This window comes from Oncorhynchus gorbuscha, linkage group LG19 (genome assembly GCF_021184085.1).
Source record: "Oncorhynchus gorbuscha isolate QuinsamMale2020 ecotype Even-year linkage group LG19, OgorEven_v1.0, whole genome shotgun sequence".
NCBI classification, from domain to species: domain Eukaryota; kingdom Metazoa; phylum Chordata; class Actinopteri; order Salmoniformes; family Salmonidae; genus Oncorhynchus; species Oncorhynchus gorbuscha.
The window spans coordinates 12,611,198-12,631,197 of NC_060191.1; the positions used below are offsets into that span (position 1 = coordinate 12,611,198).

The 20,000-nt window shown below is 45.3% G+C and overlaps 1 protein-coding gene across 4 annotated transcripts in view; it reads right to left on the reverse strand.

Moving 5' to 3' along the window:
- The window catches only part of LOC124005325 (adhesion G protein-coupled receptor B1-like), a 97,408-nt gene that overhangs the window by 49,740 nt on the left and 27,668 nt on the right, over positions 1-20,000 (reverse strand). For 2 of the 4 annotated variants that reach the window (XM_046314464.1, XM_046314463.1), the window contains exons 2-10: positions 16,938-17,096; positions 14,066-14,191; positions 13,178-13,348; positions 12,410-12,589; positions 6,916-7,080; positions 6,635-6,799; positions 3,051-3,152; positions 779-885; positions 196-390 (exon numbers count right to left, since the gene is read on the reverse strand). In XM_046314464.1, the coding sequence (XP_046170420.1) occupies positions 196-390; positions 779-885; positions 3,051-3,152; positions 6,635-6,799; positions 6,916-7,080; positions 12,410-12,589; positions 13,178-13,348; positions 14,066-14,191; positions 16,938-17,096 (1,370 nt within the window). The remainder of the gene's footprint in view (positions 1-195; positions 391-778; positions 886-3,050; positions 3,153-6,634; positions 6,800-6,915; positions 7,081-12,409; positions 12,590-13,177; positions 13,349-14,065; positions 14,192-16,937; positions 17,097-20,000) is intronic. The other 2 variants (XM_046314462.1, XM_046314465.1) reach the window with 2 other exon arrangements.

A 20,000-nucleotide genomic window follows, 5' to 3' on the forward strand; every position in this document is an offset into this window, starting at 1 on the left:
GTAGAGAAGGAAGAGAAAGGGAGCGAGGAGGCCATGAGACATGACTCTACAACATTAGCCATCAATAGACTGACTACAAACATTCCCTCCAGCCATTTCTTTAACACCAGTCAATTCTAAATGTAGCCCTGACCCAAACCTATTGACCTAATGACCTAATGACTTCCAATCCAAACACATGCTCCCTCCTCTTACTCTCATGTCTGCATTGCTGGGGCTGTTGTAGGCCCTTCTGAAGATCTCTGTCATGTTCTTCAGTACGTCCACTATGGCCAGCAAGTCTCCACTGTAGCTGGTCCCATCGCTGGACGTCACCCTGAGCTTGGTCATCACCTCTGAAACTCCATCCCCCACAAGCCCCCGCTGGGCCTTGGACAGGTGTTCCCGAGTCTGTGGAGGAAAGGTATGAGTGAAGCACTCAGAACATATCACCACTGAATAGAGGTGATCTTCTGATCACTAACATACATTTTTACATTACATTACATTACATTTCCTGTCTGTCTTCTTAATTTGGTCTTGACCATTTATGGTTTGTTAGTAACATCCCACTGGTCACACACTGGTTGAATCAACATTGTTTCCACGTCATTTCAAAGACATTACCTTGCACCAACGTGGAAAAGACATCGAATTGACATCTGTGCCCAGTGGGATGTATTGAACTGAGCAGGCAAAATATCTCAAATGGCATTCTATGGGCACTTTGTAGCTTCTGTTTTCAGATGTAATGTACAAGAGTACATTTTCAATCGTTGGTCATCTCTCTGGTACTCACCAGTGTTTGGATGCTGCGGTAGTCATTGGAGATACACTTCATATAAGTGGGGTTCTCCCAGTAGGCTATTCCCTCATCATCCAGGGTGCACCGTCTCAGGATCAGCCCTGGATGGGGACACAGACTGGGGAGTTAACATCACTAGAACCGTGGGATCCTAGAGGCATAACCCATCTTAAGCCAGGCATGTCTTATGGGTATCCCTCTGGCTAGGTGTAGATCAGGAAGGTTACTAAGAGTTTACTCTGAGACATGGCTGTAGCCTCTTATGGCGTCTAGCGTCTGAAGCCATTGGAGTCTACAGCTACAGTGTATTCAGAAAGTATTCAGACCCCTTAACTATACCCACAATTTGTTAAGTTACAGCCTTCTTCGAACATTTATTCTATATTTTTTTCACACAATTTCCACAATTTCCACACAGTACCCCACAACGACAAACAAAAACATCTTTTTAGAATGTTTTACAAATTTATATAAAAAACTAACAGACATACCTTATTTACATACAGTAAGTATTCAGACCCTTTGCTATGAGACTCAAAATTGAGCTCAAATTAATTATATTGTCATTGATTATTCTTACGATGTTTCTACAACTTGATTGGAGTCCACCCGTGGTAAATTCAATTGATTGGACATGTTTTTCAAAGGCACACACCTGTCTATATAAGGTCCCACAGTTGACAGTGCATGTCAGAGAAAAAAAACAACCCATGAGGTTGAAGGAATTGTCTGTGGAGCCCGGAGACGGGATTGTGTTGAGGCACAGACATTTCTGCAGCATTGAAGGTCGACAAGACCACAGTGGCCTTCATCGTTCTTAAATGGAAGAAGTTTGGAACCACCAAGACTCTTCATAGAGCTGGCCACCCAGCCAAACTGAGCAGTCAGGGGAGAAAGGCCTTTGTCACTCTGACAGAGCTCCACAGTTCCTCTGTGGAGATGGGAGAACCTTCTAGAAGGACAACCATCACTGCAGATCTCCACCAATCAGGTCTCTATGGTAGAGTGGCCAGACAGAAGCCACTCCTCAGTAAAATGCACATGACAGCCCGCTTGGAGTTTTCCAAACAGCACCTAGAAATCTTTGGTCTGAATAACCAAGCATCACGTCTGGAGGAAACATGGCACCATCCCTACAGTGAAAAAATGGTGGTGGTAGCATCATGTTGTAGGGATGTCTTTCAGCGGCAGGGACTGAGAGACTAGTCTGTCACTCCCTGGTCTTAGTATTTTGTGTTTATATATTTATTTGGTCAGGCCAGGGTGTGACATGGGTTTATTTTGTTGTGTTTTCGTATTGGGGTTTTAGTAGGCATTGGGATTGCGGCTGAGTAGGGGTTTCTAGCATAGGCTATGGCTGCCTGAGGCGGTTCTCAATCAGAGTCAGGTGATTCTCGTTTTCTCTGATTGGGAACCATATTTAGGTAGCCTGGGTGTCACTGTGTGTTTTGTGGGTGATTGTTCCTGTCTCTGTGTTTGTTGTCACAAGATAGGCTGTATAGGTTTTCTCGTTTCGTTTGTTGTTTTGTATATTTAGTTATTTCATGTATCGTTCATTTTTCATTAAAGAACATGAGTAACCACCACGCCGCATTTTGGTCCGACTCTCTTTCAACAGATGAACGCCGTTACCATGTCAGGATCGAGGAAAAGATGAACGGAGCAAAGTACAGAGAGCTCCAAGCGCTCAGCACCTCAGATTGGGGCGAAGGTTCACCTTCCAACAGGACAATGACTCTATGCCCACAGTAAAGAGAACACAGGAGTGACTTCGGGACAAGTCTCTGAATGTCCTTGAGTGGCCCAGCCAGATCCCGGACTTGAACCCGATCGAACATCTTTGGAGTGACCTGAAAATAGCTTTGCAGCATCGCTCCCCATCCAACCTGACAGAGCTTCAGAGGATCTGTAGAGAAGAATGGGAGAAATTCGACAAATACAGGTGTGCCAAGCTTGTAGCGTTATACCTAAGAAGTCTCAAAGGCTGTAGTCAATGCCATTGGTGCTTCAACAAAGGACTGAGTATTGGGTCTAAATACTTATGTAAATGTGATATTCCAGTTGTTGTTGTTTTTATAAATGTGCAAAAATCTATAAAAACCTGTTTTAGCTTTTCATTATGGGGTATTGTGCGTAGATTGACGAGGGAAATACATGTTTTAAATCTATTTTAGAAATATGCCGTAATGTAATGTGGAAAAAGTCAATGGGTCTGAATACTTTCTGAATGCACTGTATGTCTCAGGGTAAAAGGGAGGTAGCTCACCATTTGCATTGGGAGGGCAGCGTACGGCCGCTGTGTCCCCTGCTGGAGTCATTTTCCACACTACGTTGGAGAAGTTCTCCTCTGCACAGATCTCATGAGGTTCTGCACCAAAACCAAAAGCAAACATCAGTGTTCCACCAATCTGAGTGTCAAATGGGTCGTTCCACCGATTCAGTGCCTTTTCAGAAGTGTAACTTGGTAAAATACAACAACATTTGATTTCACAAAACGTGTACACCTGTCATAAAGAGCACATGTTCATGGTTTCCCATCTCAAGAGGTTAAATAAAGTAAAGAATAGTAAGTGCCTATTAAGTGCCAACTTAAAGTAACAGGGTTTCCTCTTAAATCAATGAATCCCCTTGTGACAGGAGGAATGGAAGCTTGTGGTGTGCATATTACATTCCTGGTAAAAACTCTCTTCACTGCCATGGAGTATTGAGGGAGAGAGCCTATGGAGAACAAATACATTATTCTTGACAAAACTCCTAAACCACAAAATTGGAGAATTAAACAATATTTCTATTTGTGAGAATGTTGGAGTGGTCCGCGGACACTTAAGGGACAGTTAAGGTTGTTTCATTTGGTGATCTCATGAAGGACAGGAAACACACATTACTGTGTCTTTGGTTGTGTACACTTCTCAATTATGGGTTTTGCATCTGATGGTTGTATAAAATATATGACTGAATATGAAACTATTTGTGAGAAGATGTAATGTAATGTTGGCCTTCTAAACGAGATACTAGTTTAGATATAACGTTTTAACTAGTCAGTGGCCACGCCCCCGTGAGCCCAGAAATGACATCAGGCGTCGTGGAACCGTCTTCCACAGAGTACAAAACCACTCGCGATAAAATGTACATCAGACCAGAAAACATGGAAGCTGTCGCTACATGTTGAAATTGTTGGCAACTCAACCAAAAGACAAGACCAGAGAACGTGGAGATCATTCCCAAGTTGAAATGGCTAAGAAATCTACAAAGTAAAGAACAATTATTCAGTCTGCAGCTGTTTAAATACTTTAGTCTGGTAAACGCATCAAAGAAGTACTCTGACGTACCCAATATAACAACTGACATCTACGACAGACGACAGATCTTTGGTGGACAAACCAGAGGCTTTTTGTTGACTGACTATCCAGCGGACAGACCAGCGATCACACAGAGACAACAAAGGCATACACTCGTGAATATGTCAATTGCATTTCTAAAATCCAAATGTGCGCTTGTTAGGGTGATAAATGTCTATATTTACGATGAAGTATTCAACTGTATGTATGTAGTGAATCCACACTGTGTTTCCAGCTCTTGAACTGTACCCACCCCTTTCTACGAAGCTGTCATATCGGCTTAGCCCACTAGGGATTTTTCTATCATGTCAGTAACAAATGTTTGATCTATTTTGTGTGTGTTTGTAAGTCTGTAATTGATACGATTTATTATTTAGCAAATAAATAATTAAGCTAATTTGTATATTGCTAATTCATGATTTCTGCTAGGGTTCGTGCAGATATCCAAGGGTTTGCGGCATTCAGCAAAGAGACCAGTGAGGTAATTATACATTAATAAGTGACTGTAATTGATAAGATATGAAAATATCCAAAGAGTTCATTCTGGAAATAAATACTGTTTAAATATTTTCCCGTGGTGCCCCGACTTCCTAGTTAATTAAAGTTACATGATTAGTTTAATCACGTAAAGAATAATTACACATAGAGAATTGATTTGATAATATAAGTCTTTAACCCTCACAGTGAGAGGCTGTCTTTTGGGTCATCCCTGGCTATGTCATAATCCTTCTATTAATTGGAAGCCAGTCCCTATCAGCCTTCCCCGTCACATTTAATGATAGTCAACGCTACGAGACTATCTATGGGTATCAGGGATGACGAGTTATCCTCGACCCACTCAGTTTTCCGCCACAAAACACCAGAAATTTGTAAAATATAGTTAAACCAGCTCCCCTTCTTTTACACTGTGATTTGATTATAAGATGTTCAATTATTATATTGAAACATATATATTTAAAAATAAATAGTTTCACCATATTAAAATTAGAGTTCAGTCCATGTAACAGGGTTGACCTTAAAATGAGAGTTCAGTTCATGTAACAGGGTTGACCTTAAAATGAGAGTTCAGTTCATGTAACAGGGTACACCTTAAAATGAGAGTTCAGTTCATGTAACATGGTTGACCTTAAAATGAGAGTTCAGTCCATGTAACAGGGTTGACCTTAAAATGAGAGTTCAGTTCATGTAACAGGGTTGACCTTAAAATGAGAGTTCAGTTCATGTAACAGGGTCAACCTTAAAATGAGAGTTCAGTTCAGTTCATGTAACACTCTCCTCCTGGGTCTGACCGCTCCCATTCCTTCTCGACCATGGTCTCACATTGTTCAGGGCACAAGACTTGATTCTGGTCAACCTTAAAATGAGAGTTCAGTTCATGTAACAGGGTTGACCTTAAAATGAGAGTTCAGTTCATGTAACAGGGTCAACCTTAAAATGAGAGTTCAGTTCATGTAACAGGGTTGACCTTAAAATGAGAGTTCAGTTCATGTAACAGGGTTGACCATAAAACGAGGGACACTAATCACATGAAATAAATAATCATCTTCAGAAATGACTTTTTGTCAAAGCAACAAAATAACTAGCTCTTTACAATGATGGTGCAACTTGGAGACATTTTGGGATTAAGTGGGTTATAATCTTCCTAGAAGTGACACAGGGTTTGTTTTTGTATTTTTTTATGGATTTCTATTAGCTGCTGCCATCTCTTCCTGACATACAATATAACGGAGGACAGAGGGTTGACAGAGGAAGTGTCAAAATGCTACATTTTTCTATTTTAGCCAGCTTTTTTCATATTCAAAATCAGATTTATTGAATTCTCCATCTGGTCTATATTAAAGGGGACTTTATTTAAAGCAAGAATCCTTAATTGAAACAATAACAAAACTGTCACCTCTCCTGTGTTCTGGTAAAAAAAAGTTGAGGGATGGACCTGGAGAAATGTAACCACTCAAATTAAATAAGAGTTATGTTTGCAAGTACTGATCATCCATAACATATAACATCAAAATGATACTTTAAACCATGTTTTGAGGCTATACCGTGTTTGCTTACATTTACATTGTTTACAAACATTATAGTAAAATATGCTTGTATTTTGGGTTCTGATGGGGTACAGTATGACAGTTGAACTAAGCTCATGAGACCTTTATAAGCTATATTCTTCAAGAATCAATCGGGTAAATACGGTATCATTAATTTACAAGTATAAAAATGGATGTAGCAACTCCAGCTATAATATAAGATTTTTTAAAATATTGATGCACAATTTCTACTTAAAATATCAAAAGGGACGCAAAAGGCATTCACTTGAAACAACGCGAAACAACCCAAATGTGTTCAATTTTGACAAAAGACATGAAGCAAAAGTAAATATGAGATACAGGACGTATAGTATAATAAAAAATGACAGATTGCCGATGACATCAGCGGATGTAAAGAGAGCTTTATAAATACATTGGATAGATCGATTAAGAGCACACCTTTCCATGACTGTGTTCTGACTACTCACCTGGACACCGCTTCTCATTGCAGTGTCGCACCTCCTCCCGATCTCCAGGGCAATTTTCACCCCCAAAGAAGGGCCCATAGCAAATCCTCTGTCTCTGTTGGCTCCCCCCACCACATGTCTTGGTGCAGCCCACCCACGACGTCCAAGGATGCCACTTCCCCTCCACTAAGACACAGAACACAGCTCTAATGGTTAAGATCAGGATTAGCGTAGAGTAAACTGATCCTAGATCTGTATACCTGTGGGCAACATCAACACAGAGTTTTGACAGCAGATGTTACCTGGGCACTCCCGTAGGAAGCAGTCTCTGGTCTCTATCCACTCCCCGCGACACTCTGATCCTCCGTACGAAGGTCCGTTACACTCCCTGATGCGCTGCATGGTCCCGTTGGAGCAGGACGCAGAGCATGAACCCCAATTAGCCCACTCATTCCACACCCCATCAACTGAGACAGCAGAGAGAGAGAGAGTAGAGCAGAGAGGGAGAGGGATTTGGGAGAAAATAAGAGGGAGAGAGAGAGAGAAAGAGAGAGAGAGAGAGAGAGAGAGAGAGAGAGAGAGAGAGAGAGAGAGAGAGAGAGAGAGAGAGAGAGAGAGAGAGAGAGAGAGAGAGAGAGACAGAGAGAGACAGAGAGAACATGGTTACTTCTGTACATGTACAGTTGAAGTCGGAAGATTACATACACTTAGGTTGGAGTCATTAAAACTCGTTTTTCAACCACTCCACACATTTCTTGTTAACAAACTATAGTTTTGGCAAATCAGTTAGGACATCTACTTCGTGCATGACACAGATAATTTTTCCAATAATTGTTTACAGACAGATTATTTCACTTATAATTCACTGTATCACAATTCCAGTGGGTCAGAAGTTTACATACACTAAGTTCACTGTGCCTTTAAACAGCTTGGAAATGTCAGAAAATTATGTTGTGGCTTTAGAAGTTTCTGATAGGTTAATTGACATCATTTGAGTGAATTGGAGGTGGACCTGTGGATGTATTTCAAGGCCTACCTTGAAACTCAGTACTTTGGGAACATGGAAAAATCAAAAGAAATCAGCCAAGACCTCAGAAAAAAATTGTAAACCTCCACAAGTCTGGTTCATCCTTGGGAGCAATTTCCAAACACCTAAAGGTACCACGTTCATCTGTACAAACAATAGTACGCAAGTATAAACGCCATGGGACCACGCAGCCATAATACCACTCAGGAAGGAGACGCGTTCTGTCTCCTAGAGATGAACGTACTTTGGTGCGAAAAGAGCAAATCAATCCCAGAACAACAGCAAAGGACCTTGTGTTGATGCTGGAGGAAACAGGTACACAAGTATCTATATCCACAGTAAACTAGTCCTATATCAACATAACCTGAAAGGCCGCTCAGCAAGGATGAAGCCACTGCTCTAAGACCACCATAAAAAAGCCAGAATACAGTTTGCAACTGCACATGGGGACAAATATCATACTTTTTGGAGAAATGTCCTCTGGTCTGATGAAACAAAAATAGAACTGTTTGGCCATAATTACCATCGTTATGTTTGGAGGAAAAAGCGGGACGCTTGCAAGCTGAAGAACACCATCCCAACCGTGAAGCACGGGGGTAGCAGCATCATGTTGTGGGGGTGCTTTGCTGCAGGAGGGACTGGTGCACTTCACAAAAATAGATGGCATCATGAGGCTGGAAAATTATGTGGATATATTATATACAGTGCCTTGCGAAAGTATTCGGCCCCCTTGAACTTTGCGACCTTTTGCCACATTTCAGGCTTCAAACATAAAGATATAAAACTGTATTTTTTGTGAAGAATCAACAACAAGTGGGACACAATCATGAAGTGGAACGACATTTATTGGATATTTCAAACTTTTTTAACAAATCAAAAACTGAAAAATTGGGTGTGCAAAATTATTCAGCCCCCTTAAATTAATACTTTGTAGCGCCACCTTTTGCTGCGATTACAGCTGTAAGTCGCTTGGGGTATGTCTCTATCAGTTTTGCACATCGAGAGACTGAAATTTTTCCCCATTCCTCCTTGCAAAACAGCTCGAGCTCAGTGAGGTTGGATGGAGAGCATTTGTGAACAGCAGTTTTCAGTACTTTCCAGAGATTCTCGATTGGATTTAAAAAAAAAAGTTTTCTTTAACCTTTATTTAACCAGGCAAGTCAGTTAAGAACACATTGTTATTTTCAATGACAGCCTGGGAACAGTGGGTTAACTGCCTGTTCAGGGGCAGAATGACAGATTTGCACCTTGTCAGCTCGGGGGTTTGAACTCGCAATATTCCGGTTACTAGTCCAACGCTCTAACCACTAGGCTACGCCGCCCCAATTCAGGTCTGGACTTTGACTTGGCCATTCTAACACCTGGATATGTTTATTTTTGAACCATTCCATTGTAGATTTTGCTTTATGTTTTGGATCATTGTCTTGTTGGAAGACAAATCTCCGTCCCAGTCTCAGGTCTTTTGCAGACTCCATCAGCTTTTCTTCCAGAATGGTCCTGTATTTGGCTCCATCCATCTTCCCATCAATTTTAACCATCTTCCCTGTCCCTGCTTAAGAAAAGCAGGCCCAAACCATGATGCTGCCACCACCATGTTTGACAGTGGTGATGGTGTGTTCAGGGTGATGAGCTGTGTTGCTTTTACGCCAAACATAACGTTTTGCATTGTTGCCAAAAAGTTCAATTTTGGTTTCATCTGACCAGAGCACCTTCTTTCACATGTTTGGTGTGTCTCCCAGGTGGCTTGTGGCAAACTTTAAATTACACTTTTTATGGATATCTTTAAGAAATGGCTTTCTTCTTGCCACTCTTCCATAAAGGCCAGATTTGTGCAATATACGACTGATTGTTATCCTATAAACAGAGTCTCCCACCTCAGCTGTAGATCTCTGCAGTTCATCCAGAGTGATCATGGGCCTCTTGGCTGCATCTCTGATCAGTCTTCTCCTTGTATGAGCTGAAAGTTTAGAGGGACGGCCAGGTCTTGGTAGATTTGCAGTGGTCTGATACTCCTTCCATTTCAATATTATCGCTTGCACAGTGCTCCTTGGGATGTTTAAAGCTTGGGAAATCTTTTTGCATCCAAATCCGGCTTTAAACTTCTTCACAACAGTATCTCGGACCTGCCTGGTGTGTTCCTTGTTCTTCATGATGCTCTCTGCGCTTTTAACAGACCTCTGAGACTATCACAGTGCAGGTGCATTTATACGGAGACTTGATTACACACAGGTGGATTGTATTTATCATCATCATTAGTCATTTAGGTCAACATTGGATCATTCAGAGATCCTCACTGAACTTCTGGAAGAGAGTTTGCTGCACTGAAAGTAAAGGGGCTGAATAATTTTGCACGCCCAATTTTTCCGTTTTTGATTATACGACGTGGGAAGAAATCGACAGGTGGGCGGCCGACCCAGAGAGAGTGCAGGAGCCCGCCTGGGATTCGCTTCAGCAGTGCGAAGAGGGCTACAGGTGAATGGAGTCAAAAAGGAAAACACGGCGACGCAGAGCGAAAACCGAAAGTAACCCCCAATTATTTATTGGGGGAGGGCGCAGAGAGAGTGGCTGAGTCAGGGTTCAGACCTGAGCCAACTCTCCCTGTTAATCGTGAAGAGCAGTTGCAGTGGGAGAGGCTGCACCACTTGGAGAATTGGACATGGGAGGAGGAATTAGACGGGAAAGGACCCTGGGCTCAGCCTGGAGAATATCGCCGTCCCAAGGAAGAAATAGAAGTGGCTAAAGCGGAGAGGCGCTGGTATGAGGAGGCAGCACGGCGACGCGGTTGGAAGCCTGAAAAGCAGCCCAAAAAAATTATTGGGCGGGGGCTAGAAGGGAGTATGGTTATGCCAGGTAGGAGACCTGCGCAAACTCCCTCTGCTCACCGTTGGGCTAGAGAGACCGGGCAGGCACCGTGTTATGCTATGGAGCGCACGGTGTTTCCAGTGCGGGTGCAGAGCCAGTTGCGGCACATACCAGCCCTTCCTATTGGCCGGGCTAGAGTGGGCATCGAGCCAGGTAAGCTTGGGCAGGCTCGGTGCTCAAGAGCTCCAGTGCGCCTGCACGGTCCGGTCTATCCAGAGCCACCTCCACACACCAGTCCTCCGGTAGCAGCTCCCCGCACCAGGCTTCCTGTGCATGTCCTCGATCCAGTACCACCAGTTCCAGCACCACGCACCAGGCCTCCAGTGCGCCTAGCCTGTTCAGCGCAGCCAGCGCTTTTCTTCTCTCCTGTGCTGCCGGAGTCTCCCGCCTGTTTAGCGCAGCCAGAGCCTTTCTCCTCTCCTGCGCTGCCGGAGTCTCCCGTCTGCTCAGCGCCGCCAGTGCTCCCAGTCTGCCCAGCGCCGCCCGTGCTCCCAGTCTGCCCAGCGCCGCCAGTGCTCCCAGTCTGCCCAGCGCCGCCAGTGCTCCCAGTCTGCCCAGCGCCGCCAGTGCTTCCAGTCTGCCCAGCGCCGCCAGTCTGCCAAGCGCCGCTAGTGCTCCCAGTCTGCCCAGCGCCGCCAGTCAGCCCAGCGCCGCCAGACAACCAGAATCTTCCAGATCTGCTTGTCAACCTGAATCTTCTAGTTACGCCAGCCAGCCAGGATTTACCGGAGCCTACTACCTGCCTGAGCATCTCAGTACTGGGCTTCCTCTCAGTACTGGGCTTCCTCTCAGTAGTGGGCTTCCTCTCAGTACTGGGCTTCCTCTCAGTCCCGTGCTTCCTCTCAGTCCCGGGCTGCCCCTCAGTCCCGGGCTGCTTCGGTCCCGAGCTGCCCCTCTGTCCTGAGCTGCCCCTCTGTCCCGAGCTGCCCCTCTGTCCCGAGCTGCCCCTCAGTCCCGAGATGCCCCTCAGTCACGAGCTGCTCCTCAGTTATGTGGGGATCTGGGTGAGGACTATTAGGCCATGGTCGGCGGAGAGGGTGGATTATCCCAGGACGCGAAGGGGAGGAACAAGGACATTATTGGAGTGGGGTACACCCGGACCCTCACTATGCTCTTGAGGTGCGTCCGGGAGTCCGCACCTTAGGGGGGGGTTCTGTCACGCCTTGGTCATTGTATTTTGTGTTTTTGTTATATGTTTGGGTAGGCCAGGGTGTGACATGGGTTTATATGTTGTTTTTGTATTGGGGTTTGTATTATTTGGGATCGTGGCTGATTAGGGGTGTTGTTAGGCTTGGCTGCCTAAGGCGATTCTCAATCAGAGTCAGGTGCTTATCGTTGTCTCTAATTGGGAACCGTATTTAGGGAGCCATAGTTTCGCTTTGTATTTCGTGGGTGATTGTACCTGTCTCTGTGTTGTAGTCACCAGATAGGCTGTAATTAGTTTCACGTTCCGTTCTGTTGTTTTTGTATTTAGTTTCAGTTATTTCATGTACCGCGTTTTTCATTCATTAAAGTCATGAGTAACCAACACGCTGCATTTCGGTCTGACTCTCTTCTTTCAACAGACGAACGCCGTGACAGACTAAATGTCAGAAATTGTGAAAAAATTAGTTTAAATGTGTTTGGCTAAGGTGTATGTAAACTTTTGACTTCAACTGTATTAGTTTGTCTACGTCTCTGTGTGCATAACGCAACGTACACACATTGTACATGTTTTTATTCAACCTTCATGCATAAAGAAGAACCTTTTCACACTTCTTAGGGATAATTTGTCTCTATATAACCATAGACGTGACTGCCATGATGACTGAAGTTGTCAAAAGTAGTGCACTATATAGGGAATACTTTAGGGTGCCATTTTGAAAGCAGATGAGTACGAATCCAGTGAGAAATCTGTGTAATCTCACCTGGGCAGACAGCGATGTTGCAGAACTTGGTCTGCTTCTCCGGCCCCATACAGGGGTCTCCCCCAAACTGAGGGGGCTTGCAGCTGCGCGTGCGATCCCGGTAACCACGGCCGCAGGTTGACGAACACAAGCTCCATGGCGACCACTCATCCCAAGTCCCATGCACTGCAATCAGAGCGGCTAGGGTATGATTTATAGAGAGAACCACACAGACATTCACCACGACAACAACAACAACAACAACAACAACAACAACAACATCAACTCCAAAACACATAATCATCCAACACTCTATGATACAAACCAGCCTGATGCCATAATGCCATCACAAACATCCTTCTCTCAGTGCCTGCATGGTTCTCCTGTGTAGACTACTCTGACCTTATTTCAGTGTTTAAATGTATTCACCTGCATAGTTCCATATTAAAGTCCTGGTCTGGAGGGTTATTGTCTGTTACGTAAGAGAAGCCCCAGGATGCATTGCACAGAGAGGTTCTGTAAAGACAGCACCAGGAAGTTGGGCATCAGAATAACTATTCTGCTGCTCAGCAGGTAAGCCCCTTGCCCATCTCTCTGAGGTAGAGGAAAAAGGATTTGTATAGGGCTATAAACATCCAGGCCATGGAGTTGTTCAGTGGGAAGAAGGAGTAGAGATCTTCAGGGGGAGAGAGGAGGGCTTGTATGTGTGAGCGGAGCCAGGAGAGGGCTGGAGACGAGGGGCAGCAAGGAGACAGCTGGGAGGGGGGTAGGTGGAGGGGCTTAGCTTACCTGGACAGACGGCAGAGTTGTTGCAGGGCCTCTGCTCTCGGAGCGGGCCGCTGCACTGGGTGCTGTAGGAGGAGGAGACACAGAAACGCGTGCGGCTCTGCCAGCTCTCACCGCATGTGGCCGAACACACACTCCACGACGACCACTCCTCACCTGACGCAGTCTGATCCACTGAGGGGGAGGGAGGGAGGGAGGAGGAGAGGAGGAAGGGATGGTCCAGGGTAGAGGGGGGAGGAGAAGGGCCGAAACTAATTATCATGCAGGAGCAGCCTCCCATTGGCCAAAATAGGAAGGGGCGTGGCATGGTTTGGCGTAGGGGAGATTCTGTGCTGCCAGGCTCCCTGGGCTCTGATTCCATATCCTTAGCATTGACTTGACATACAGGGGAAGGCAATGCGATTGATTACTGGATATGTCAATCATTTCCCTGGCTGCCATGACTGCTCAATGCATTCAGTAGACCCGGTCAGTCAGTCAAGCCTAGTCTGACCAATGGGAAAAGCTGGTCAGTCATGGCTGTCCAATGGCAGGGGTGAGGGGGGACCTGATTCGCTAATTCAGCAGAGACTTATCCACTTTTCAAGACAGGACACAATCTCCAGTATAGTGGCTACATTCATGACCTCACAAAACAACAAAACAGCAAACAGTTTCACCCGATTTATTCAGGGTCCATGTTGGAATTAGTGCCGTGGCACTTAGGCAAGAAAGAGTTTGGGAGATTTTGATGGATGTACAGGCCTATGTGAAGGAGAGATTCAGGGATAGCTAGCTATAGCCTTGGTGCAGTGACAGACTATAATGGTAGGAGGTGGTCTTGTGTGGTCTGTGACCCAAGCGGCTGTTAGAGACTGATGCATGGGCTCCCTCTGCGTCCTGTTGTCTTACCTGTCTGTGGGGCCTGCTGTCCGCCGCCACCGCCTCGCGTCTTGTCTACCTCGCCACCGCCGCCATCACGCTTGCGGCTGTCCACGGAGCGAAGTGATTGGCTGCGAGTGAGATGACGGCCTTTGCCTAGAGGGGTGGGGCAAGGCCAGGGGGGAGGGGTTAGCAACTTAACCACCAATGGCATTTTGTTTTTAGGACACAACCGTGACGTGATTGGTCACCCAGAAGAGCATCAGCCAAACTTGGGAATTTTGTAATGGAAAACCAGGTGTGGTGTGTGATTGTGTGTTTGTGTATTTACTGTGTCTCTCGCTGTCTTTTTTGTCTTTGGAACCGTGATTGTTAGTTCACGAACAGATGGAATAAGAACATGGAATTCAGACATGGATCACAATCTATCAAAACATCTATAGTTCTGAAGACTGGAAGAGGGATACAGAGCTATTGGAAGCCCTGTTCCCAAATCCTCCTTACTTCTATAACATGGATTATATGCACATTGCAGTGTGGGGGATTCTTCAGTCTCTTTCTTAAGAGTTATCCTTCTGTATTTGCCTTGAGAGGTTGACTATGTCCAAATAATAGCATCGATCAAAGTCCCCTTTCCAACATGGCCTCCTTACATCACAAGAATGACTTGTTGGACGGAAGAGAGTGGAGGGAATAAAGGACAAGAGAAAATAAAAGTACAGAGAGAAATAACAGAGAAATTAGATTGAGAGAAGAACAAAAGAGAGAGAGAGAGAGTCAAAGAGAAACAGACATAGATATTTAGATTGATGAGGACATACACACATACCCACATATTCACACTAGTGGTGCGCAGGTCAGCTGTTTGTTCACACATACCCGCCAGCAATTGCTAATAACCCATCTGCAACCCCACGACTCTATGTGATAAAGTGAAAATCTGAGGCCCACACCCGTCCCTAACCCGCTAATATAGAATATGCTGTAGGCTACAGTCAGAGGCGATGGAAATTGTTTTTGACACAGGAGGCGCCGGATTTCTTTTTGCCTGATTTAGATATGTTCCTGGTTTATCATTTACAACAGTTTGGTAGGTCGGGCTGGGAAAACTGATGATAATAAAGATTGCATCTCTACAGATGGTATCTGACTGCACATTCTCTTAAGATGCTCAAAGTAAGAAATCATATTTCACCTGCATTTGGTGTGACATTTTACTGCAAGAAATGCTTCATTCTGCAGGAGTTCATATCAAGGCTATGTGAGAGTTTGTAGACCTACAGTCAGTGTCCAGATGTCAGTTTCCATTTAACCCATCTGAACAGTAGGATACAGTTCCCTTGATGTGCCGTTGGCCTATTTGAAGTGCCCGTCTTGTGACTGTTGAATTTGTGTAGCGCCTCACACTCATCACACATATCATCGCCGGCACTGCTATCATCCTATTTGACCACTTCACCAAATCTTTCCCAAACATGACTTTTCTGGCCTCCCTTCTCTTTATTTTCAACTCTTTTTTTTTGCAGCTTTTCTCTTATTGAATTACAGTAAACTCTGACATTGTCCCGTTCCCAAAAACATTTGGTGATTGGTGTGTAGACTATTTGGCACGTGTATAGTTAGGCCTTAAGCTTAGGCTTGGGCACAAATGTCCGATAGCCTAAAATAATTAAATTAAAATGTAAATATAGCCTACAGATAGAAATTACACGATAATTATTCATTTATGGATTTGTTAAGTTATTGTTTTTTCTTTGTTCAACCCACCTGCCACCCACCCGCACTTCATCCACACAATATGTCATGATCTAAACATGCCCGCCCTGCGGATATAACTACAGGAATATAACTACAGGGATGTAACTACAGGGATATAACTACAGGGATGTAACTACAGGGATATAACTACAGGGATTTAACTGCAGGGATATAACTACAGGGATATAACTACAGGGATATAACTACAGGGATGTAACTACAGGGATATAACTATAGGGATAGAACTACAGGGATGTAACTACAGGGATATAACTACAGGGATGTAACTACAGGGATATAACTACAGGGATATAACTACAGGGATATAACTATAGGGATAGAACTACAGGGATGTAACTACAGGGATATAACTACAGGGATGTAACTACAGGGATATAACTACAGGGATATAACTACAGGGATGTAACTACAGGGATATAACTATAGGGATATAACTACAGGGATATAACTACAGGGAAATAACTACAGGGATGTAACTACAGGGATATAACTACAGGGATATAACTACAGGGATATAACTACAGGGATGTAACTACAGGGATATAACTACAGGGATATAACTACAGGGATATAACTACAGGGATGTAACTACAGGGATATATAACTACAGGGATATAACTGCAGGGATGTAACTACAGGGATGTAACTGCAGGGATATAACTACAGGGATGTAACTACAGGGATATATAACTACAGGGATGTAACTACAGGGATATAACTACAGGGATGTAACTACAGGGATATATAACTACAGGGATATAACTGCAGGGATGTAACTACAGGGATGTAACTGCAGGGATGTAACTACAGGGACCGCAGGTTATGAGTCAACCCGCATATCACTCATGCACACTCACAGAAACACGCATACCCACAAGCAAGTGATCACTTATCCACCTGAACGAATGCACACATTTACACACACACACACACACACACACACACACACACACACACACACACACACACACACACACACACACACACACACACACACACACACACACACACACACACACACACACACACACACACACACACACACACACACACACACACACACACACACACACACACACACACACACACACACATGGTCGGGCAATGTCTTTGTCAAGCTCACCACTGCATGGCTGTGGGTTACAGGGCCTTCCCTCCTCCACCACTCCCTCACACAGGTATGTCTCCTCCGGGGGAGATTGACAGGTACGGCTCCGGGTCTGGACGCCACCACCACAGTCACTGCTGCACTCCTTCCACTCCGCCCACACACTCCAGCCACCTGTAGGGGCACACACACACACACACACACACACACACACACACACACACACACACACACACACACACACACACACACACACACACACACACACACACACACACACACACACACACACACACACACACACACACACACACACACACACACACACACACACACACACACACACACACACACACACACACACACACACACACACACACACAGTAAGCCACTGTTTTCATGCAAAACATCCCTTTAAATTAAAACATAAAGGTGTACAGGAGTGATAAATGTCATTGTCATTTCAGAATCCATGTCCAGCAATTGTCATTTGAGGTTTCTCCATTAAGATGTGGCTGTAGTTATGAGGAAGAGGAGGAGAAGGAGGAGGAGAAGTGTATAAATAGCAGCAGCTGAATGGTCTCCTTCTCTAAGCCTGCATCCCAAATGGTACCTTATTCCCTATATAATGCACTGGGCCCTGATCAAAGGTAATGCACTATATGAGGGATAGGGTAGTATTTGGGACACAGCCTGTGTGTCTTCTCTATGTCCTATAGTTCATGAATGTTTAATGGGGCAGACAGATGCCTTTCAGCTCCCACAGGCCCCCACAAATATGTATTAATCTGCATGAATAGAACATGATGCTGGATGACGTCCAGACACACAGTTTTAATTACTCGCAAATCCGTTTCCACAGGGCAACCGGCGGTTTGGGGTGAGAAGGAAGGGAGGGCCTTGAAGTGCACAGTACACGTGAAACAGTTAATTGAGAGGAGGAGAGAGAGAGAGACTGAGAGAGAGAGAGAGAGAGAGAGAGAGAGAGAGAGAGAGAGAGAGAGAGAGAGAGAGAGAGAGAGAGAGAGAGAGAGAGAGAGAGATAGAGAGAGAGAGAGAGAGAGAAAAGAGGGGCAATGTTTCATTAAAATGCTTTACACACAGGTAATCCAAGGTTTAAATGAATTCCATCCTCACAATCTAAGGACAGAGAATAATAGTTTTAAATGGAAAAAAGCCTCAATATTGTTTCTGAATTTAGCTGTTGATGCACCACTGTGCACAGTCAATACCCATTTGTTTTCTCCAGGATGACCGACTGAGGCCAGATTGTTTACTTGTGACTGTGAAATTGGATTTGTTTAAGTTTCTGTAACCAGAGTCCATCTCCATCAACCAATCCCAGGCAGCGCTAACAGTAAACCACCAAAACATCCAATGGGAGAACAATAAATAACCCTGTTGAAAAGCACAACACCAAAACACCCTGTCCACCAGTCAGAGCAAAGTCAAGCACCCACCCAAACAATGACAAGTACAGTACCTCCCCCCTCATACACACACTCAATTTTAAATGCACACTAAAAAGCCCTCCTCCCACTCCACCCAATGCTATTTTAAATGGATGCATTGTGGCACATTGACTGCTCCTAGGGGCCAATGAAGAGGGTGAAATTATAGCAAAATAACCTTCAGCTCCTCTTGCCCTTGAACCATTTTGGGCTTTTTAGGATGAAATGCTGCAGCATATGAATACAGAGAGAATGAGAGTGCTGCTTCCGTGGAGGATGTTTTGCAGAGAGACAGGGAGAGAGGGGTAGAGAGTGCTGCTTCCGTGGAGGATGATTTGCAGAGAGACAGGGAGAGAGGGGTAGAGAGTGCTGCTTCCGTGGAGGATGTTTTGCAGAGAGACAGGGAGAGAGGGGTAGAGAGTGTTGCTTCCGTGGAGGATGTTTTGCAGAGAGACAGGGAGAGAGGGGTAGAGAGTGCTGCTTCCGTGGAGGATGTTTTGCAGAGAGACAGGGAGAGAGGGGTAGAGTGCTGCTTCCGTGGAGGATGTCTTGCAGAGAGACAGGGAGAGAGGGGTAGAGTGCTGCTTCCGTGGAGGATGTTTTGCAGAGAGACAGGGAGAGAGGGGTAGAGAGTGCTGCTTCCGTGGAGGATGTTTTGCAGAGAGACAGGGAGAGAGGGGTAGAGTGCTGCTTCCGTGGAGGATGTTTTGCAGAGAGACAGGGAGAGAGGGGTAGAGAGTGCTGCTTCCGTGGAGGATGTTTTGCAGAGAGACAGGGAGAGAGGGGTAGAGAGTGCTGCTTCCGTGGAGGATGTTTTGCAGAGAGACAGGGAGAGAGGGGTAGAGAGTGTTGCTTCCGTGGAGGATGTTTTGCAGAGAGACAGGGAGAGAGGGGTAGAGAGTGCTGCTTCCGTGGAGGATGTTTTGCAGAGAGACAGGGAGAGAGGGGTAGAGAGTGTTGCTTCCGTGGAGGATGTTTTGCAGAGAGACAGGGAGAGAGGGGTAGAGTGCTGCTTCCGTGGAGGATGTTTTGCAGAGAGACAGGGAGAGAGGGGTAGAGAGTGCTGCTTCCGTGGAGGATGTTTTGCAGAGAGACAGGGAGAGAGGGGTAGAGTGCTGCTTCCGTGGAGGATGTTTTGCAGAGAGACAGGGAGAGAGGGGTAGAGTGCTGCTTCCGTGGAGGATGTTTTGCAGAGAGACAGGGAGAGAGGGGTAGAGTGCTGCTTCCGTGGAGGATGTTTTGCAGAGAGACAGGGAGAGAGGGGTAGAGTGCTGCTTCCGTGGAGGATGTTTTGCAGAGAGACAGGGAGAGAGGGGTAGAGTGCTGCTTCCGTGGAGGATGTTTTGCAGAGAGACAGGGAGAGAGGGGTAGAGAGTGCTGCTTCCGTGGAGGATGTTTTGCAGAGAGACAGGGAGAGAGGGGTAGAGTGCTGCTTCCGTGGAGGATGTTTTGCAGAGAGACAGGGAGAGAGGGGTAGAGTGCTGCTTCCGTGGAGGATGTTTTGCAGAGAGACAGGGAGAGAGGGGTAGAGTGCTGCTTCCGTGGAGGATGTTTTGCAGAGAGACAGGGAGAGAGGGGTAGAGTGCTGCTTCCGTGGAGGATGTTTTGCAGAGAGACAGGGAGAGAG